The 22,689-nt window shown below is 50.2% G+C and overlaps 2 protein-coding genes across 3 annotated transcripts; one reads left to right on the top strand and one right to left on the bottom strand.

Annotated features, from left to right (window-relative positions):
- Nucleotides 1-11,943: 11,943 nt before the first annotated feature.
- Nucleotides 11,944-19,156, top strand: LOC139774086 (rab3 GTPase-activating protein non-catalytic subunit-like). 2 transcript variants are annotated; one of them, XM_071709036.1, is made up of 20 exons: nt 11,944-12,110; nt 12,198-12,323; nt 12,391-12,501; nt 13,042-13,123; nt 13,193-13,310; nt 13,393-13,594; nt 13,677-14,004; nt 14,275-14,706; nt 14,834-15,204; nt 15,314-15,736; nt 15,837-16,037; nt 16,116-16,515; nt 16,617-16,711; nt 16,837-17,094; nt 17,194-17,367; nt 17,438-17,619; nt 17,711-17,932; nt 18,029-18,319; nt 18,537-18,689; nt 18,768-19,156. In XM_071709036.1, exons 2-20 carry the CDS (start codon nt 12,239-12,241, stop codon nt 18,918-18,920), a joined length of 4,281 nt encoding a protein of 1,426 aa, XP_071565137.1. In that variant the 5' UTR covers nt 11,944-12,110; nt 12,198-12,238; the 3' UTR covers nt 18,921-19,156. The 2 variants fall into 2 exon arrangements, with proteins under 2 accessions (XP_071565137.1, XP_071565136.1); XM_071709035.1 differs by having other exon boundaries at nt 12,205-12,323.
- On the bottom strand, nt 18,325-22,558 carry LOC139774096 (acylphosphatase-2-like). Its single transcript, XM_071709068.1, has 3 exons — nt 22,207-22,558; nt 21,124-21,250; nt 18,325-19,808 (listed from the first exon to the last, which is right to left on the bottom strand). The coding sequence occupies exons 1-3, from the start codon at nt 22,277-22,279 to the stop codon at nt 19,694-19,696; spliced, it is 315 nt and encodes a 104-aa protein (XP_071565169.1). The 5' UTR covers nt 22,280-22,558; the 3' UTR covers nt 18,325-19,693.
- Between the last annotated feature and the right edge of the window lie 131 nt (nt 22,559-22,689).

A 22,689-nucleotide genomic window follows, 5' to 3' on the forward strand; every position in this document is an offset into this window, starting at 1 on the left:
CCCGGTCGGATCGACTCGAAACTCGGCTGGGTGACTCACTTTCACCTCCCTGACGCGTTCCTAGCGCGGCTTCGCGATCGGCCCTACGGTTCGCGAATTCGGGTTCCGCCGGTCGGATCGACTCGAAACTCGGCTGGGTGACTCACTTTCACCATCCTGACGCGTTCCTAGCGCGGCTTCGCGATCGGCCCTCCGGTTCGCGAATTCGGGTCCGCCGGTCGGATCGACTCGAAACTCGGCTGGGTGACTCACTTTCACCATCCCTGACGCGTTCCTAGCGCGGCTTCGCGATCGGCCCTTACGGTTCGCGAATTCGGGTTCCGCCGGTCGGATCGACTCGAACTCGGCTGGGTGACTCACTTTCACCTCCCTGACGCGTTCCTAGCGCGGCTTCGCGATCGGCCCTCCGGTTCGCGAATTCGGGTTCCGCCGGTCGGATCGACTCGAAACTCGGCTGGGTGACTCACTTTCACCTCCCTGACGCGTTCCTAGCGCGGCTTCGCGATCGGCCCTTCCGGTTCGCGAATTCGGGTTCCGCCGGTCGGATCGACTCGAAACTCGGCTGGGTGACTCACTTTCACCTCCCTGACGCGTTCCTAGCGCGGCTTCGCGATCGGCCCTCCGGTTCGCGAATTCGGGTTCCGCCGGTCGGATCGACTCGAAACTCGGCTGGGTGACTCACTTTCACCTCCCTGACGCGTTCCTAGCGCGGCTTCGCGATCGGCCCTCCGGTTCGCGAATTCGGGTTCCGCCGGTCGGATCGACTCGAAACTCGGCTGGGTGACTCACTTTCACCTCCCTGACGCGTTCCTAGCGCGGCTTCGCGATCGGCCCTCCGGTTCGCGAATTCGGGTTCCGCCGGTCGGATCGACTCGAAACTCGGCTGGGTGACTCACTTTCACCTCCCTGACGCGTTCCTAGCGCGGCTTCGCGATCGGCCCTCCGGTTCGCGAATTCGGGTTCCGCCGGTCGGATCGACTCGAAACTCGGCTGGGTGACTCACTTTCACCTCCCTGACGCGTTCCTAGCGCGGCTTCGCGATCGGCCCTCCGGTTCGCGAATTCGGGTTCCGCCGGTCGGATCGACTCGAAACTCGGCTGGGTGACTCACTTTCACCTCCCTGACGCGTTCCTAGCGCGGCTTCGCGATCGGCCCTCCGGTTCGCGAATTCGGGTTCCGCCGGTCGGATCGACTCGAAACTCGGCTGGGTGACTCACTTTCACCTCCCTGACGCGTTCCTAGCGCGGCTTCGCGATCGGCCCTCCGGTTCGCGAATTCGGGTTCCGCCGGTCGGATCGACTCGAAACTCGGCTGGGTGACTCACTTTCACCTCCCTGACGCGTTCCTAGCGCGGCTTCGCGATCGGCCTCCGGGTCGCGAATTCGGGTTCCGCCGGTCGGATCGACTCGAAACTCGGCTGGGTGACTCACTTTCACCTCCCTGACGCGTTCCTAGCGCGGCTTCGAGATCGGCCCTCCGGTTCGCGAATTCGGGTTCCGCCGGTCGGATCGACTCGAAACTCGGCTGGGTGTCTCACTTTCACCTCCCTGACGCGTTCCTAGCGCGGCTTCGCGATCGGCCCTCCGGTTCGCGAATTCGGGTTCCGCCGGTCGGATCGACTCGAAACTCGGCTGGGTGACTCACTTTCACCTCCTGACGCGTTCCTAGCGCGGCTTCGAGATCGGCCCTCCGGTTCGCGAATTCGGGTTCCGCCGGTCGGATCGACTCGAAACTCGGCTGGGTGACTCACTTTCACCTCCCTGACGCGTTCCTAGCGCGGCTTCGCGATCGGCCCTCCGGTTCGCGAATTCGGGTTCCGCCGGTCGGATCGACTCGAAACTCGGCTGGGTGACTCACTTTACCATCCCTGACGCGTTCCTAGCGCGGCTTCGCGATCGGCCTTCCGGTTCGCGAATTCGGGTTCCGCCGGTCGGATCGACTCGAAACTCGGCTGGGTGACTCACTTTCACCTCCCTGACGCGTTCCTAGCGCGGCTTCGCGATCGGCCCTCCGGTTCGCGAATTCGGGTTTCGCCGGTCGGATCGACTCGAAACTCGGCTGGGTGACTCACTTTCACCTCCCTGACGCGTTCCTAGCGCGGCTTCGCGATCGGCCCTCCGGTTCGCGAATTCGGGTTCCGCCGGTCGGATCGACTCGAAACTCGGCTGGGTGACTCACTTTCACCTCCCTGACGCGTTCCTAGAGCGGCTTCGCGATCGGACTTCCGGTTCGCGATTCGGGTTCCGCCGGTCGGATCGACTCGAAACTCGGCTGGGTGACTCACTTTCACCTCCCTGACGCGTTCCTAGCGCGGCTTCGCGATCGGCCCTCCGGTTCGCGAATTCGGGTTCCGCCGGTCGGATCGACTCGAAACTCGGCTGGGTGACTCACTTTCACCTCCCTGACGCGTTCCTAGAGCGGCTTCGCGATCGGACCTTCCGGTTCGCGTATTCGGGTTCCGCCGGTCGGATCGACTCGAAACTCGGCTGGGTGACTCACTTTCACCTCCCTGACGCGTTCCTAGCGCGGCTTCGCGATCGGCCCTCCGGTTCGCGAATTCGGGTTCCGCCGGTCGGATCGACTCGAAACTCGGCTGGGTGACTCACTTTCACCTCCCTGACGCGTTCCTAGAGCGGCTTCGCGATCGGACCTCCGGTTCGCGAATTCGGGTTCCGCCGGTCGGATCGACTCGAAACTCGGCTGGGTGACTCACTTTCACCTCCCTGACGCGTTCCTAGCGCGGCTTCGCGATCGGCCCTCCGGTTCGCGAATTCGGGTTCCGCCGGTCGGATCGACTCGAAACTCGGCTGGGTGACTCACTTTCACCTCCCTGACGCGTTCCTAGAGCGGCTTCGCGATCGGCCCTCCGGTTCGCGAATTCGGGTTCCGCCGGTCGGATCGACTCGAAACTCGGCTGGGTGACTCACTTTCACCATCCCTGACGCGTTCCTAGCGCGGCTTCGCGATCGGCCCTCCGGTTCGCGAATTCGGGTTCCGCCGGTCGGATCGACTCGAAACTCGGCTGGTGACTCACTTTCACCTCCCTGACGCGTTCCTAGAGCGGCTTCGCGATCGGCCCTTCCGGTTCGCGGAATTCGGAGTTCCGCCGGTCGGATCGACTCGAAACTCGGCTGGGTGACTCACTTTCACCATCCTGACGCGTTCCTAGAGCGGCTTCGCGATCGGCCCTCCGGTTCGCGAATTCGGGTTCCGCCGGTCGGATCGACTCGAAACTCGGCTGGGTGACTCACTTTCACCATCCCTGACGCGTTCCTAGCGCGGCTTCGAGATCGGCCTCCGGTTCGCGAATTCGGGTTCCGCCGGTCGGATCGACTCGAAACTCGGCTGGGTGTACTCACTTTCACCTCCCTGACGCGTTCCTAGCGCGGCTTCGCGATCGGCCCTCCGGTTCGCGAATTCGGGTTCCGCCGGTCGGATCGACTCGAAACTCGGCTGGGTGACTCACTTTCACCTCCCTGACGCGTTCCTAGCGCGGCTTCGCGATCGGCCCTCCGGTTCGCGAATTCGGGTTCCGCCGGTCGGATCGACTCGAAACTCGGCTGGGTGACTCCTTTCACCATCCCTGACGCGTTCCTAGCGCGGCTTCGCGATCGGCCCTCCGGTTCGCGAATTCGGGTTCCGCCGGTCGGATCGACCTCGAAACTCGGCTGGGTGACTCACTTTCACCTCCCTGACGCGTTCCTAGCGCGGCTTCGCGATCGGCCCTCCGGTTCGCGAATTCGGGTTCCGCCGGTCGGATCGACTCGAAACTCGGCTGGGTGACTCACTTTCACCTCCCTGACGCGTTCCTAGCGCGGCTTCGCGATCGGCCTCCGGTTCGCGAATTCGGGTTCCGCCGGTCGGATCGACTCGAAACTCGGCTGGGTGACTCACTTTCACCTCCCTGACGCGTTCCTAGCGCGGCTTCGCGATCGGACTTCCGGTTCGCGAATTCGGGTTCCGCCGGTCGGATCGACTCGAAACTCGGCTGGGATACTCACTTTCACCTCCCTGACGCGTTCCTAGCGCGGCTTCGCGATCGGCCCTCCGGTTCGCGAATTCGGGTTCCGCCGGTCGGATCGACTCGAAACTCGGCTGGGTGACTCACTTTCACCTCCCTGACGCGTTCCTAGCGCGGCTTCGCGATCGGCCTTCCGGTTCGCTAATTCGGGTTCCGCCGGTCGGATCGACTCGAAACTCGGCTGGGTGACTCACTTTCACCTCCCTGACGCGTTCCTAGAGCGGCTTCGCGATCGGACTTCCGGTTCGCTTATTCGGCTTCCGCCGGTCGGATCGACTCGAAACTCGGCTGGGTGACTCACTTTCACCTCCCTGACGCGTTCCTAGAGCGGCTTCGCGATCGGACTTCCGGTTCGCGAATTCGGGTTCCGCCGGTCGGATCGACTCGAAACTCGGCTGGGTTACTCACTTTCACCACCCTGACGCGTTCCTAGAGCGGCTTCGCGATCGGCCCTTCCTGTTCGGAATTCGGGTTCCGCCGGTCGGATTCGACTCGAAACTCGGCTGGGATGACTCACTTTCACCTCCCTGACGCGTTCCTAGAGCGGCTTCGCGATCGGACTTCCGGTTCGCGGATTCGGGTTCCGCCGGTCGGATCGACTCGAAACTCGGCTGGGTGACTCACTTTCACCTCCCTGACGCGTTCCTAGAGCGGCTTCGCGATCGGCCCTCCGGTTCGCGAATTCGGGTTCCGCCGGTCGGATCGACTCGAAACTCGGCTGGGTGACTCACTTTCACCACCCTGACGCGTTCCTAGAGCGGCTTCGCGATCGGCCCTCCGGTTCGCGAATTCGGGTTCCGCCGGTCGGATCGACTCGAAACTCGGCTGGGTGACTCACTTTCACCTCCCTGACGCGTTCCTAGCGCGGCTTCGCGATCGGCCCTCCGGTTCGCGAATTCGGGTTCCGCCGGTCGGATCGACTCGAAACTCGGCTGGGTGACTCACTTTCACCTCCCTGACGCGTTCCTAGCGCGGCTTCGCGATCGGACTTCCGGTTCGCGAATTCGGGTTCCGCCGGTCGGATCGACTCGAAACTCGGCTGGGTGACTCACTTTACCTCCCTGACGCGTTCCTAGAGCGGCTTCGCGATCGGCCCTCCGGTTCGCGAATTCGGGTTCCGCCGGTCGGATCGACTCGAAACTCGGCTGGGTGACTCACTTTCACCTCCCTGACGCGTTCCTAGAGCGGCTTCGCGATCGGACCTCCGGTTCGCGAATTCGGGTTCCGCCGGTCGGATCGACTCGAAACTCGGCTGGGTGACTCACTTTCACCTCCCTGACGCGTTCCTAGCGCGGCTTCGCGATCGGCCCTTCCGGTTCGCGGAATTCGGGTTCCGACGGTCGGATCGACTCGAAACTCGGCTGGGTGACTCACTTTCACCTCCCTGACGCGTTCCTAGAGCGGCTTCGCGATCGGCCCTCCGGTTCGCGAATTCGGGTTCCGCCGGTCGGATCGACTCGAAACTCGGCTGGGTGACTCACTTTCACCTCCTGACGCGTTCCTAGAGCGGCTTCGCGATCGGCCCTCCGGTTCGCGAATTCGGGTTCCGCCGGTCGGATCGACTCGAAACTCGGCTGGGTGACTCACTTTCACCTCCCTGACGCGTTCCTAGAGCGGCTTCGCGATCGGCCTTCCGGTTCGCGAATTCGGTTCCGCCGGTCGGATCGACTCGAAACTCGGCTGGGATACTCACTTTCACCTCCTGACGCGTTCCTAGAGCGGCTTCGCGATCGGCCCTCCGGTTCGCGAATTCGGGTTCCGCCGGTCGGATCGACTCGAAACTCGGCTGGGTGACTCACTTTCACCTCCCTGACGCGTTCCTAGAGCGGCTTCGCGATCGGCCTTCCGGTTCGCGAATTCGGGTTCCGCCGGTCGGATCGACTCGAAACTCGGCTGGGTGACTCACTTTCACCTCCCTGACGCGTTCCTAGAGCGGCTTCGCGATCGGCCCTCCGGTTCGCGAATTCGGGTTCCGCCGGTCGGATCGACTCGAAACTCGGCTGGGATACTCACTTTCACCTCCCTGACGCGTTCCTAGAGCGGCTTCGCGATCGGCCCTCCGGTTCGCGAATTCGGGTTCCGCCGGTCGGATCATCTCGAAACTCGGCTGGGTGACTCACTTTCACCTCCCTGACGCGTTCCTAGAGCGGCCTCGCGATAGGACTTCCGGTTCGCTTATTCCGCTTCCGCCGGTCGGATCGACTCGAAACTCGGCTGGGATACTCACTTTCACCTTCCTGACGCGTTCCTAGAGCGGCTTCGCGATCGGCCCTCCGGTTCGCGGATTCGAGTTCCGCCGGTCGGATCAACTCGAAACTCGGCTGAGTGACTCCCTTTTACCTCCCTGACGCGTTCCTAGCGCGGCTTCGCGATCGGCCCTCCGGTTCGCGAATTCGGGTTCCGCCGGTCGGATCGACTCGAAACTCGACTGGGTGACTCACTTTCACCTCCCTGACGCGTTCCTAGAGCGGCTTCGCGATCGGACTTCCGGTTTGCGAATTCGGGTTCGCAGGTCGGATCGACTCGAAACTCGGCTGGGTGACTCACTTTCACCACCCTGACGCGTTCCTAGAGCGGCTTCGCGATCGGCCCTCCGGTTCGCGAATTCGGGTTCCGCCGGTCGGATCGACTCGAAACTCGGCTGGGTGACTCACTTTCACCTCCCTGACGCGTTCCTAGAGCGGCTTCGCGATCGGCCCTCCGGTTCGCGAATTCGGGTTCCGCCGGTCGGATCGACTCGAAACTCGGCTGGGATACTCACTTTCACCATCCCTGACAGCGTTCCTAGAGCGGCTTCGCGATCGGCCCTCCGGTTCGCGAATTCGGGGTTCGCCGGTCGGATCGACTCGAAACTCGGCTGGGTGACTCACTTTCACATCCCTGACGCGTTCCTAGAGCGGCTTCGCGATCGGCCCTCCGGTTCGCGATTCGGGTTCCGCCGGTCGGATCGACTCGAAACTCGGCTGGGATACTCACTTTCACCTCCCTGACGCGTTCCTAGAGCGGCTCGCGATCGGCCCTCCGGTTCGCGAATTCGGGTTCCGCCGGTCGGATCGACTCGAAACTCGGCTGGGATACTCACTTTCACCTCCCTGACGCGTTCCTAGAGCGGCTTCGCGATCGGACTCCGGTTGCGAATTCGGGTTCCGCCGGTCGGATCGACTCGAAACTCGGCTGGGTGACTCACTTTCACCTCCCTGACGCGTTCCTAGAGCGGCTTCGCGATCGGCCCTCCGGTTCGCGAATTCGGGTTCCGCCGGTCGGATCGACTCGAAACTCGGCTGGGTGACTCACTTTCACCTCCCTGACGCTTCCTAGAGCGGCTTCGCGATCGGCCTTCCGGTTCGCGGATTCGGTTCCGCCGGTCGGATCGACTCGAAACTCGGCTGGTGACTCACTTTCACCTCCCTGACGCGTTCCTAGAGCGGCTTCGCGATCGGCCCTCCGGTTCGCGAATTCGGGTTCCGCCGGTCGGATCGACCTCGAAACTCGGCTGGGTACTCACTTTCACCTCCCTGACGCGTTCCTAGCGCGGCTTCGCGATCGGCCCTCCGGTTCGCGAATTCGGGTTCCGCCGGTCGGATCGACTCGAAACTCGGCTGGGTGACTCACTTTCACCACCCTGACGCGTTCCTAGAGCGGCTTCGCGATCGGCCTTCCGGTTCGCGAATTCGGGTTCCGCCGGTCGGATCGTCTCGATACTCGGCTGGGTGACTCACTTTGACCATCCTGACGCGTTCCTAGCGCGGCTTCGCGATCGGACCTTACGGCTTCGCGGATTCGGGTTCCGCCGGTCGGATCGACTCGAAACTCGGCTGGGTGACTCCCTTTCACCATCCTGACGCGTTCCTAGCGCGGCTTCGCGATCGGCCTTCCGGTTCGCGGAATTCGGGTTCCGCCGGTCGGATCGACTCGAAACTCGGCTGGGTGACTCACTTTCACCATCCCTGACGCGTTCCTAGCGCGGCTTCGCGATCGGCCTTACGGTTCGCGAATTCGGGTTCCGCCGGTCGGATCGACTCGAAACTCGGCTGGGTGACTCACTTTCACCTCCCTGACGCGTTCCTAGAGCGGCTTCGCGATCGGCCCTCCGGTTCGCGAATTCGGGTTCCGCCGGTCGGATCGACTCGAAACTCGGCTGGGTGACTCACTTTCACCATCCCTGACGCGTTCCTAGAGCGGCTTCGCGATCGGCCCTTCCGGTTCGCGATTCGGGTTCCGCCGGTCGGATCGACTCGAAACTCGGCTGGGTGACTCACTTTCACCTCCCTGACGCGTTCCTAGCGCGGCTTCGCGATCGGACCTTCCGGTTCGCGGATTCGGGTTCCGCCGGTCGGATCGACTCGAAACTCGGCTGGGTGACTCACTTTCACCATCCCTGACGCGTTCCTAGAGCGGCTTCGCGATCGGCCTTCCGGTTCGCGATTCGGGTTCCGCCGGTCGGATCGACTCGAAACTCGGCTGGGATACTCACTTTCACCTCCCTGACGCGTTCCTAGCGCGGCTTCGCGATCGGCCTCCGGTTCTGCGAATTTCGGGTTCCGCCGGTCGGATCGACTCGAAACTCGGCTGGGTGACTCACTTTTACCATCCCTGACGCGTTCCTAGCGCGGCTTCGCGAGCGCCCTCCGGTTCGCGAATTCGGGTTCCGCCGGTCGGATCGACTCGAAACTCGGCTGGTGATACTCACTTTCACCATCCCTGACGCGTTCCTAGACGGCTTCGCGATCGGACCTTCCTGGTTCGCGAATCGGGTTCCGCCGGTCGGATCGACTCGAAACTCGGCTGGGATGACTCACTTTCACCTCCTGACGCGTTCCTAGAGCGGCTTCGCGATCGGCCTCCGGTTCGCGAATTCGGGTTCCGCCGGTCGGATCGACTCGAAACTCGGCTGGGTGACTCACTTTCACCTCCTGACGCGTTCCTAGAGCGGCTTCGCGATCGACTTCCGGTTTCGCGAATTTCGGGTTCCGCCGGTCGGATCGACTCGATAACTCGGCTGGGTGACTCACTTCACCATCCCTGACGCGTTCCTAGCGCGGCTTCGCGATCGGACTTCCGGTTCGCGTATTCGGGTTCCGCCGGTCGGATCGACTCGAAACTCGGCTGGGTGACTCACTTTCACCTCCCTGACGCGTTCCTAGCGCGGCTTCGCGATCGGCCCTCCGGTTCGCGAATTCGGGTTCCGCCGGTCGGATCGACTCGAAACTCGGCTGGGTGACTCACTTTCACCTCCCTGACGCGTTCCTAGCGCGGCTTCGCGATCGGCCCTCCGGTTCGCGAATTCGGGTTCCGCCGGTCGGATCGACTCGAAACTCGGCTGGGTGACTCACTTTCACCTCCCTGACGCGTTCCTAGCGCGGCTTCGCGATCGGCCCTCCGGTTCGCGAATTCGGGTTCCGCCGGTCGGATCGACTCGAAACTCGGCTGGGTGACTCACTTTCACCTCCCTGACGCGTTCCTAGCGCGGCTTCGCGATCGGCCCTCCGGTTCGCGAATTCGGGTTCCGCCGGTCGGATCGACTCGAAACTCGGCTGGGTGACTCACTTTCACCTCCTGACGCGTTCCTAGCGCGGCTTCGCGATCGGCCCTCCGGTTCGCGAATTCGGGTTCCGCCGGTCGGATCGACTCGAAACTCGGCTGGGTGACTCACTTTCACCTCCCTGACGCGTTCCTAGCGCGGCTTCGCGATCGGCCTCCGGTTCGCGAATTCGGGTTCCGCCGGTCGGATCGACTCGAAACTCGGCTGGGTGACTCACTTTCACCATCCTGACGCGTTCCTAGCGCGGCTTCGCGATCGGACTTCCGGTTCGCGAATTCGGGTTCCGCCGGTCGGATCGACTCGAAACTCGGCTGGGTGACTCACTTTCACCTCCCTGACGCGTTCCTAGCGCGGCTTCGCGATCGGCCCTCCGGTTCGCGAATTCGGGTTCCGCCGGTCGGATCGACTCGAAACTCGGCTGGGTGACTCACTTTCACCTCCCTGACGCGTTCCTAGCGCGGCTTCGCGATCGGCCCTCCGGTTCGCGAATTCGGGTTCCGCCGGTCGGATCGACTCGAACTCGGCTGGGATACTCACTTTCACCTCCCTGACGCGTTCCTAGAGTTGCCGATGAATTAAACGCACGCCGGAGGATGGCCGGTGGATTAAACGCACCCCGAAGGATGGCCGATGGATTATACGATCCCGGAGGATGGCTGGTGGTTTAAACGCACCCCGGAGGATGGCCGATGGATTATACGATCCCGGAGGATGGCCGATGGATTAAACGCACGCCGGAGGATGACCGGTGGTTTAAACGCACCCCGGAGGATGGCCGATGGATTATACGAACCCGGAGGATGGCTGGTGGATGGCCGATGGATTAAACGCACGCCGGAGGATGACCGGTGGATTAAACGCACCCCGGAGGATGGCCAATGGATTATACAAACCCGGAGAATGGCTGGTGGATGGCCGATGGATTAAACGCACGCAAAAGGATGGCCGGTGGATTAAACGCACGCCGGAAGATGGCCGATGGAATAAACGCACGCCGGAGGATGGCTGGTGGATGTCCGATGGATTCAACGCACGCCGGAGGATGGCCGGTGGATTAAACGCACCCCGGAGGATGGCCGATGGATTATACGAACCCGGAGGATGGCTGGTGGATGGCCGATGGATTAAACGCACGCAAAAGGATGGCCGGTGGATTAAACGCACGCCGGAGGATGGCCGATGGAATAAACGCACGCCGGAGGATGGCTGGTGGATGTCCGATGGATTCAACGCACGCCGGAGGATGGCCGGTGGATTAAACGCACGCCGGAGGATGGCTGGTGGATGGCCGATAGATTAAACGCACGCCGGAGGATGGCCGATGGATTAAACGCACGCTGGAGGATGGCCGGTGGATTAAACGCACGCCGGAGGATGGCTGGTGGCTCTTGGCTACCAAGTCGATTTACCAAGTTGACTGACCGCTCTACAATCTCTGTGATCTTTGTTCTTCTTCGTCCACTTCGTGTAAAGCGGGAAACACAGACTTTTGCATAACGCATAATATGTAAGCATAAGAAAACTGATTGGTCTATTTTCTTATGCACATGTGTATGGACCAATCAGTTTTCTTATGCTTTACGCATTATGCGTTGTGCAGAAGTGTGTGCTCCCCGCTTAAAGCGTTAAACCAAGATCAAAATTAACCTGCGTTGATAGAAATGGACATTATTAATAAATAAGCCAATTTCACCAACCACTTTGGGCCAATTTCACCAACGTCTGTTAGCTTAACCGACGGTTAAAGTTAGCAGGATTGACCAATAGAAAGCAGGGTGGATTCATTTCTATTGGTCAATCCTGCTAACTTTAATTGTCGGTTAAACTAAGGGCCTGAGCAGAATAGCTGACTTATAATTTTAAGACAGTGTTTTATGCTTTAAATCTTTGTTTTTAGCAACGCACAATACTTTCTTGTGTCTCAAGTTTTATGCTGGGTCTACAATGCGAGTCGCAAAGTCGTGAGTCGCAAGAATTGACCAATCACAGTCGATTATTCTCCTCAAATTCGACTGTGATTGGTCAATTCTTGCGACTCACGACTTTGCGACTCGCATTGTAGACCCAGCATTACAATGTTGACACTTTGTACGCTCGTTTAAGACTTGAGACACAAGACAGTATTGTGCGTTGCTAAAAACAAAGATTTAAAGCATAAAACACTGTCTTGAAATTATAAGTCAGCTATTCTGCTCAGACACTAACCGTGGTTGGTGAAATTGCTCCTTAGCTTATCCGTCGGTTAAAGTTAACAGGGTGGATTCATTTCTATTGGTTAATCCTGCTAAGTCGGTTATAATTGGTGAAGTTGGCCCTTACAGTAGTTTCGCCGGGTGCGCCACCGAATCTTCTCGTCGCCAATTGTGCATCCAGCTTTAAGAAAAGTTTTGTGAACGAGGTTGTGTCAGTGTGTTGTCAATCTTCTGTCACTATTGATAACGAATAATTTGTATGATTTTAGAAGAGAAAGCAAGTAAAATATACGTTATGGGACAATCAAAAAATTAAAAATTAAAAGTGACAATTTCTATTGAATAAGGACGTGCTGTATGTATTATTATATCCAACAACGGACCATGTTTATCATATATTTAAATACTGTGGTAAAAGAAATAAGTAAATACGAAGAATAAGTTTACAGAAGTGTTACCATTGTACATAACCATCGAAGCGTAATGTCCTGTCAAATTAAAGGAATAGCAAACATACCAGACGTGGATAATGTTAAAAAATTGCTTTATTGCGATACTGTTAGCAAATGTGAGTTCTTTATTTGATATGATAAGTATAATATGCACTCTCTGGTTTATCAGTACATTTCTTTCAGTCGAGTATATGCCGAGCGATGAATTACCTCTTCAAGACTGTGTTATATCGCTATCGTCGGTTGGAGATGTACTTACGATGGCTTGGAATACAAGGATGATTATATTTGTTTGTAGGCGCAAATCTTGTATAGTATCATTTACACGTTGTCATAAAAAGAACTCGGGTAGCAGGATGACGTCTAAGGACGTCTTAATGACATTTTATTGATGTTAGAGACGTCATTAAGACGTTATTAATATGTCATTTGACGTCACTCTGTGGATCAAAAAAGTATTTGCATACCCAGTTTTCTTACAATAACATTATTCGAAGGAATAATTACAAGTTGTATTCATAAGTAATTTATTAGGTACAGTATATATATTTATATATAATAAGTTACTTATGGATACAATTCATAATTACGTATTATTCCTTCGAATAAAGTTATTGAAAGACAACTGAATGTGCAAATACTTTTTTGAATATTTGCACATGTGTATATATAATATATATATATATATTTTTTTTCCAAAGACAATCAAGTATAATCCAAGACATTATAAGTTGATGAGAGGGCTTGATTTATATATATAACACGTACACACACACATACATACACGTGCATAGTTATAAAATTTTAAATATGTTTTTTTATATTTATTAATAGCGAGATGGGATTCGCAAGAATTAGGCGAGGTAAAAACCAAGTTTCATGTAACGTGGCACGGAGAAGTGACGAAAGAAGCAAAGTACGTAACATTGTTAAATTATACTACAAAAATATTTTTTAATTAAATTATAACGAAGGCTGTTTTCAGTGAATGGGTAACGTCGGTGATCTGCTTACCTTTGATATCTTTAGGAAAGGCTGCCGGTCCAGATTGGACCTGTATAGCTGTTGGATATAATACAGGATTCGTTAGATTCTACACGGAAGTAAGAGAGTATTAATTTCTTCTTTTACTATTGTATTATTCCGTTTCGTCCATTTGTTACGTCGTTATTCTGTTTTTATCAGACGGGTGCGTTGCTCTTTGGGGAGCAAATCCATAACGAGTCGATTTTAGGAATTAAGTGTCGATCGTTTTGCTTACCCAAACACGCTGGTGATGCCGGCTCTAGCGAAGAAGTTTATATTTTATACAACAGTGGTGTTTGTATATTACAAGGATTTCCGTTATTTTCAACTTTACGTGCCTGTAGAAATCATTTGGCTAAAGGTATATCGTTCTTCACTGCTCCCATTGTCCTTCGCTTAAGATTTCAATTACCTATTTTTTTATTTTTCTATTTTTTTTACAGTTCAAGCGAATTGCAATGATTTACCACCGGTTACAAATTTGTCGTACAAAAGATGGACGTTCAAAAATCAAGACATTACAAACGATTTAGAAGTGATTGGTACAACGTCGATAAATAGCTTTGACCATTTAATGACAGCTTCGATATGCGGTGGATATAATGCAACGTACAGATCGAGTGCGCCGCAACACAATTTAGTCATTGCGACCGGAAAACGACCATTTGTAGGATTCCATTACGCACTGGAAGGTGGTAACGCACCGGTGCTGTCGGATGTCGCTATTGCTATGGCGAGCAAACTGGCTAACGCTATTGGTACTGCTGTACCGTAAGTGATTTAGTTTTTAGTCAATTTTTATATTTACGGGTCGTCTTAAATACCTCTTGAAATACTTTTTCGCCAGTAAAATGATCTCTGTACAGCATCCATACGGATTTTTTTATTGGCTAAAAAGTTCTCGAACGTGCGGTATTTAAGCGACCTTAAATATACGACAACAAATAATAAACGAGCCTTGGCCGCGCACTAGTGCACCGCATACGTCTCCGAGAATTTCCAAAGAATTAATTTAGTGGGATAAATTGTCTTTTTCCTCAGGTGGTTTCGTGGAACGTCCAAGAATGCAGCGTCTGAAGCATCGAAAGGTATTAGCCATGAATCCATAGAGACAATGACGTGTCGATTTGGTTTAAGCGATATTATGAGAGAAGGTGATTGCATCGTTTCAAGCCCGAACAAGATGTTTTCGGTAATATCGGACGCTATGGGTAGAGTAATTCTCGTAAATAATAAAAAGGGTATAGCTCTGAGGATGTGGAAAGGATATCGCGACGCTCAGTGTGGTTGGATTGAAGTCGCCGAGGAGAGAGATCGTGGAATACGCAAGAATATTGATAAATCTGGACGTAAAGCTTTCTTGCGCACCGCACTATTTTTAGTTGTATACGCGCCAAAGAAAGGTGTGATTGATATTTGGAGTATACAGCAAGGTCCAAAGATCACTACGTTTACCGCTAGCAAAAATGGACGGTAAGTCGGCGATCTATCGCTCTCTATCCTCTGCTTCTATGTTTTCCATCCGTTTCGTCCTCCACTTTCGTCTCGTGTGTCTCTCTCGTGTGAACGTACTCGTCTGACGTACACTTGTCTCTTGCAGATTACTGTACATTAATTATGGTTTTCTTGGCGCGAATGACAGTGCCGTTTTATCGAAGAATAAAGCGCAATATTCTTGTGTATTTATCGATCCGCTTGGAGGATTAAAAGAGATTTGTGTTCCATTTCACTTTGCGCTTAATAGCAAAAACGGAAAACGGGCACGCGACATACATCTACTTAGGAAACTGCGAACATTTCTGAGGGAAGAGGATTTTAATGAGGCGAGATTAGTTTCCAAAGTTGCTAATACTTGTCTGAGTTTGGAAACGAATGAAATTCGGGTACAGACGATAGAGGTTTTAATGAACAGCAAGCATATTTTACCGGACGCTTTGCTCGCTGCGACGGATTGTTTTATAGTAAAACGAGGTACACACCGCTTTCCATAAAATGTTCCGCGCTATAATGTAGTATTACAATAGTATTACAAATATAGGGATGCGCACAATACGAATGTATTGTTAATATCTTATTACAGAAGAGGAAGGAAAAGAAAAAGAGGAGAAAGGATCGGAAGAAGAAGAAGAAGAAGAATTGGAGCCTACCGCCAAGATGCTTTGTCAATTGACAATGCAGTTGCAACGAATAATTACATTTTATAAATATGTCGAGTCTCAACTTGATATACCATCCGAGTGCGATATTGCAACAGTAGGTGACGCAACGAATGCTAAAAATTTATCTTTGACTTTATTAACTTCGGAACGAGAAGTAAATCGTGTTACCAAATTGGCTAAAATGTTGAGCAACTTCAGCAGAGGTGGTGACGTTTCGGCAGAAACTAAAGTGAAATTTAAGGATGAAAATGCGTTCTTTGATTTTCTATCGTGCTTCGAATTGGGAACATCGAGATTGATTGGGTTACGAAAAGATGTAAAGGAGGATAATTTACACGAGATTTGTAAGTATATATATACATTTTAATAGTTGAAAACATGCCGTATTATCGTGAGATTGTATATCGTATATTCTTATGAAATGCGATTTAATGTAACTTTTAGCACGATTGATATACCAAAGACGGATGTCATCCGACGATATGATGGAGAAATGGCGGCAAGCGGCTAAAGACAGTAACGTTCAACCGTTTATTTTCATGCGACTGGCACTAATGTATTGGACGCGCAAGGAAGAAGCCAAGTTTTCGGAAATTGAATTAAAACGCTTTACGCAGCTGCTGCGTGTCATTTGTTTGTTAACCGGTAAATTTCCTTTTAAGTATCAGGTATCCGTAATTAGTTCCCACGTTTGATCCATTGAATTTAATTGAAATCAAACAGATGTGGAAGAAATATGTGTCGAATATAACGAGGTTTCTTCATGGTGGAAAAACGTACGCGCTATCCTGACGGAATCTACGAAACCTTTCAACGCGTTTACCGCTGCGTTGGCGTGTAGGGCGACCGCTATGACTCTAGAGAAGTATAAGGAGAGATTGCAAAGTCAGAAACTTGCAAAGTTGGGAAATAATAATGGAAACGAAGAGGAAAAAAACATAAAAAATGGGAACAATGTAACCAAAATAGATGTATCGGAGAATAGTAAGCCGACGGACGTCACACCGGACGACGAAACGTACAGTTCGATTAGTGAATGGGAACGTGTCAGTAACGATACCTGTCAATTCGCCGTGTTGATCGGGAATCTTGAGGATATCACTATTTTGAATGCTGTTGTTAGGTGCGTATCGCTATATAGGATATGTTGTGGGATGCATGGTTAAATACACGTCGTGATTTTTGCTACCGTGACAAATGACAAGCCTGATTCCAACTCTTTAGTCAGCGAGTTGTACCAGATGAGACGACACGATTCTTTGCTCTGCCATTCGCGCGAAACGACATTTCTTTAGCATCGATTCTCTCTAGAGGAAGAGGTAATTATTTAAACTCGCGGGGGGCTCATCCCCTCTGTACAGTACAGTTAATTAAACGGTATTCGCGTCTCGGTTTGGCACTCTACGCTCCTCTATGTTTTCTTCACTCTTGTTCGTCGAGTCAGGTTCGGTGTCTGAACTGGTTGCAAAGTGGCTCGGTACAACAGGTGTCGATCCAGCGCGGTTAATCGACACGACCGACGTGGAATTCGATCAGTTGCAATTGTCAATGGTGGAGTCTACACAATTGACCGCTGACGATACGCTGAATGAAGCGACTGCTGTCCAAGTACCTCAACACGAACGAACGAAACTTCTTTCTTTATCGGTAGAAATCGGAGACGAGGCGAAAGTTGATGCGACTGCGGAAGCGTGCGTTTTAGGCAAGACATATCGCTTGAAGAAACAATGATCCCTTAAAAAACTTAAAACTATGTACGTTTTGTCGTAATTTAAATATCTCTTTCTCGTTTCTTCTCTAGACAATATGGCCCTACTCAAACGCCACTTTCCGTACAGTTTAACGAGCAGCGTTCTATTGGCCAATTTATGCTGGGAGTTTGCCATGTCCTGGGATAAAGATGTCACTCGGTTGGATTCGCTCGCAGCTGCCTTGACCGTTTTACGACAAATACCCATGAAGAATATGAAGCATGGTAAATGCACTTCTACATTGCTTTTTACTCTAGAGCAGCAGACTGCTCTACGTTTATGCTTATTCGACAGGCGTCTGCTGTCTGTTGTGGACGCTTCACATAAAGAGAAGGATGGAAGCGACGGCAAAGTTGATGAACAAACTCGGAAAGTTACCAAAGGAGAGATTATGTATGCAAGACATCGGTTTATCTGACATTCAAGTGACAACGTTTTTACAACACTGCGTTACTTTCTTGGATATATTTATCGATGTATGTACAAGACGGGTACAGAAAATTACTTTATAGAAAATTATTTAAATTTCAACTTGATAGTATACGAGTGTTGATTTACGCTACGTAGACCGAGATAATCAAACGAGGAGACGATGCGGTAATAAAGTCGGAAGAATTGTGGGACGGACACGTCGGTGGACCACAACCGTTTGCCGCGCTGGCAGTCTCCACAACTCCAGCGTGGTACGACATGATTTTGTTACACGTGCAAGTGGCTAATGTCCTGTACATGATGGCGTGTCTCAACTTGAAAATGTTGAAACCATTAAATAACTTGTTCGAATCCGTGGTAAGTCACAAACACATAACAAAATACTTTTGATAAATTAATTGTATACACGTTCATGTACAACCAACAACATTGATTTGTTGTTGCTCACTGCAGGTACAGCCCTATCTCTTTCAAGACATAACGGACAAAGCGATGCTCACATGGTACCGAGACGCCAAGAGGGATAATATACGTACAGAATTTTTGTGTAGAGTAATTACAGCATCAATGGAATTTATTCATCGGGAGACTACTGACGGTGTGACGGTTAGTTCGACACATGCTATCTCGTGGATGAGCAAGTGTCAAACGTTAGCGTCTATCTGGAAAATTAATAATGACGAGTTGAGGATACACCAAGCCTGTCAGCTGTACATAAACGGTTTCGATCGTTTGGCAGAAGAGGTGGATATGTAACAAATTCATTTATTCACTTCACTTTTGTGCGCTTGCATGCGTGTATGTTAGGGCGAGCGCACGTGCGGTATATACACACACGCACACACAACGCATACGATACAGATGCTTACAATTACGCCATGTACTACATAATACGTCTATACTTACATCTATTATATATAATAATATATATATATATATATATATATATATATACTGTTAGGTAACTACAGCGGTAACCGATATCGAACGTTTGGCTGCAAACTTATTGCCTATAGCTGGAAGAAGAATGATGGCATATCTCTCAAAAACACCTAATCTTCTGGAAGAAATGTCACGAATGAGTCCAGCACTTACAAGATACTTGGAAAGTCTGGTGAGTGCGATGCAAATTTCTTATACATATTTATCAAATTTTTGGAGGGATCGTTCCTGACCGTTCAATTTTTCCCAGAACATGCCTGAAGTAGTCTGTACAAACTGTTCGAATGCTGACACTGTGGAATTGATTCGACGAGTATCTGTGCATTTACCTAAAATTCACAGTGATTATCATATTATACTGTTAATGTTAGACGCAACATTTATTTATGAAGATAACAACTAACCATGGATTTTGTAAACTATGTCCCGTGATATTATCAAGTGGAAAGCTGAGAGTAAAAGAATTTTATGGAACCGTGCAACGTGTATATTAATACAACGAAACGAGAATAGGCATAAAGCCAATAAATTGTCTTCAATGGAAAAACAATATATTTGTGCGTAATAATGCCAAAAGAAGTTAGTGGTAATTTCAAGTTGCAAAGTGGTATGCAAAGAATAAATACGAATTGTTACATATTGTTTGGTGTATTACGGACAATTTAATTATTTAATTTTTCCGGAATTACGAGCGCGCGCGATCCCGTTACAATGTTCCGTATACCTATAAGCTCTCTGTTTCGAGGAGCGATTGCGTATCTGTACGCACGTAATATTTTACGTTCTGGTATGCTATTATATCACAGGACATTAATTGAACTCCTATTCCAAAGTGCGCGTATAATTTATCTGGCATCCTTACACTTGTACAACTTGGACAAGGAGAATCTATATAGAGTCTTGGAGTTTCAAATTCTAAACATTCCAATTACCACGCTGTAATCGAATAAAACATTTTCTCTGGAATATATATCCTTGAGAGTATAATCACCTTTTAAAAGTTTTTATAAGGGATCTATAATTTATTAAAAATACAAATCAAATATTATATCTCACCCGAATCGTACGTAAACTGTCGAGGTAAATTAAGATACTGATACGTATTTTATAAAATTGTCGCACAATGTTCCGGATGTGTGGAATTTTTGTATATGTGTGCGCGCGCGCGCGCTATACTCAGAAACGAATCACAAAACCTTGATATTGCTGCTTTGTAACAGTTTCCCAATTTGTAAACTCGCAATGATGTATCTCACTACCTGGACTGCCCACTGCGGTTAACCACTGTGCCCTGGGAATTAGATTTATTACACGTTACATATTAAAGCTATTATAAATGTTGTTTTGTTGATAGTATATAACGTGCCTAGCGATAAACGATCGCTGCCGAGTCTTTTCGGTCTTTTTTAAAAAGACCCGAAAGCACGTGTCATTTTTCACAATGTCAAACACAGATATGCTTTTGTATAGATGCAATTGCCAGACAAAAAATTAAGCGATGGTCAATTTCATAAGTTTAAGAAGGCCATACAAATGTTTGATGTGTTGCCAATTACGTTGTCGACATCGTTATTTTTGTTGTTACCAAACACAACGTCGTTGACCAAGTGTGCGTTCTGTATACGAATGCATTTGCCACACTAATGCTTCACACACTTAGAAATTATAATTAGCGTTTAATTAGACCGAATGCAGATATATTAACGCAAAGTTGTCGAAATGAACTTTTTGTAATTGAGTGATTACATATTATAAATAGCGTGTAATTAATGATACATTTCACAGAGAGAGAGAGAGAGAGAGAGAAAGAGGGAGGGGGACATGTTATTTTAATGACAGTTCTCTCTTACGTACAGCGTTGAATTCTTTACTATAATACCGTTATAACATATCTGACTAGCAATTAAACTGCTTTGAATGCAAGCATCATATCTGTGAAGTAATAATTTCAACGCATAACCATTCACGTGAACGCGAACGTGAAAGAAAGAAATTGGCATTTTCCTTAGTTTGATCTGACTCACATTTACATTTCGTGTATAATTCATTCAAGTACTTTTTTCTACATTTCTCTTCAATGACTCGGTCGTTCTCCTTTCAAGGGCAAATGCATTCCATTTCGTTTTCTTATCGAAACTATGCGTGCGTGCGTGCGTGCGTGTGCGTGTGCGTGTGTGTGTGTGTGTGTGTGTGTGTTTTATTCATATTAAACTTGGAGATTTAGGTCAATTAGCTTTTCCACTATCTCGAGATCTTTTAGGAAACTTGAAATCATCCGTCGTGTAAGATGGCCTGTACTCTTCCAATGTCGATGGCCGCGCCAGGACGTAGATGTGACAATCGCGACAAAGGAAAGAGATAATACGTCCCTGCGTCATTATTTCATTAAGTCGTTGTTAAAGTCAGTTTTCAACATATCACTTGTTACATGGCAATTGTTAGTCAAGGCCACGTACCACGATCGAGGAACCGCATGAGTACGCAAACGCTGTCGGTACAAGTAATAATAAGTAACGTAATAAATTGGATGGCCTTTTTTTCTAGCTAAATAGTCCGGCTATTCCAGATCGATAGATTTGAACAGATTCAATTTCAAAAAGACTTACATCTGATCGACAAGCGCTCGAGGTCCTTGCATCTTTCCGAGAATCGTGCCAGTCTTACTATTTTTCACCCAACCACAGATTTCCAATTGCACACATATATCCCTCACGTATTTTGGAAAATATACACCTGCAATTTCGTTGAAGAATTTTATTATTTCTGCTAACAACCAGCTAAATAGATGCCAAATTCTTACATAAAAGAGTACATATATGCTATTGTCATTTATGCTCAACACACACAAGTATCGAACGTCGGACACGCGTATATGTAAGACGCGTACGTAAGACTGATATTACTGACGTCCGCGTCGGTTCAAATGCAACAAATGCCAAAGGTATACCCTTCTAATCGAACGCAGAGATTTGCAGCTATATAAAATACAATAAATGAACAAGGCCAATAAACGAGCAAAAATAGTTGTTGGATTAAAAACAACTTGAAAAATTTATTATTTTAATATAATAATATATATACAAAAATAAATTGGTACGAGCGTGATTATTCATTTACTTATTTATATAAAATAATTATATCCAACATAAATATAATTAACCCTGTTGTAGGTAAGATTATGCGTGTTATGAGGTAGAGACAAAATATAAAAAGTATACGAGAGTTTGCTACATTTCCACTTTTAAAAAAGGCGTGTTAACTGAGTGAATTTCGTTTGTATCGAAAAATTGAAGCCTCTTTTCCGCGATGCCGATTGGTTATCTCGATGCGTTGTGCGAGTTATTTGCAGCTGTCATTGTATATTTTGACAGTTGTGTGTATCAAGGGTTAATAGTGTAATAGTAATAGCATAATGTTAAAGCTAAATGGCGCGCGCGAAGCGCGCGCGTCTGTAATGTCTAGTAATATAAAAAAAAAACAAAACTCAACGATCGTATTGCGGGAAAACTTTGAAATCGAGAAAATCTAACGTGTGAACGTGTGCGACGGCGACGTAAAAAAAGAAACGATATTCACATATTCACAATCTGTATAAGTGACAGTTTAAAATCGTATTCAGTGCTCGCGTTCGTATATAATTTACCTCCTACCCTACCCGTGAACAATACATATAGTTCGACAGTACTCACCCTGTACTTTTCCAAAAACCTCGAATTCGACGGACACCAAAGGTTCCTGACAGAGGGGATCATCTGCCGCCATCCTATTCCGCCAGAGATTAAATGAGACGGAAAAGTTTGCGTCGATATATTCGTCTTGTCCGAGAGACAGTTTTGAGTACAAGCAGATCGGAAGTAGATGGAATGCGCACACACAAAGAGAGTCACGTACGGATGAGTCCGGTTGCGGATGAGAGCGATCGCATCGCTCGTACTCGTTTTCGTTCTCGTTTTCGTTCTCGTTCTCGTTCTCGTTCTCGTTCTCGTTCTAGAGATGCTTCACCTTTCGCCACGACTCACCTTGCTGGCTGATGCTGATTCTTGTTGCGCGCCGTACCTAATAGATCCCCAAATAGATTACCCCACCACATTGACATTGATTTAAGCGCAATCGATCGGGAATCGATCGACGGTCTAATCTTTTTGAAACTCTATAGTTAGTCAAACGCGAAA

The sequence above is a fragment of the Temnothorax nylanderi genome, unplaced genomic scaffold (assembly GCF_030848795.1).
Source record: "Temnothorax nylanderi isolate EJ_2023f unplaced genomic scaffold, tnyl_v1.0 TNYL_tig0074_pilon, whole genome shotgun sequence".
Lineage (NCBI taxonomy): Eukaryota > Metazoa > Arthropoda > Insecta > Hymenoptera > Formicidae > Temnothorax > Temnothorax nylanderi.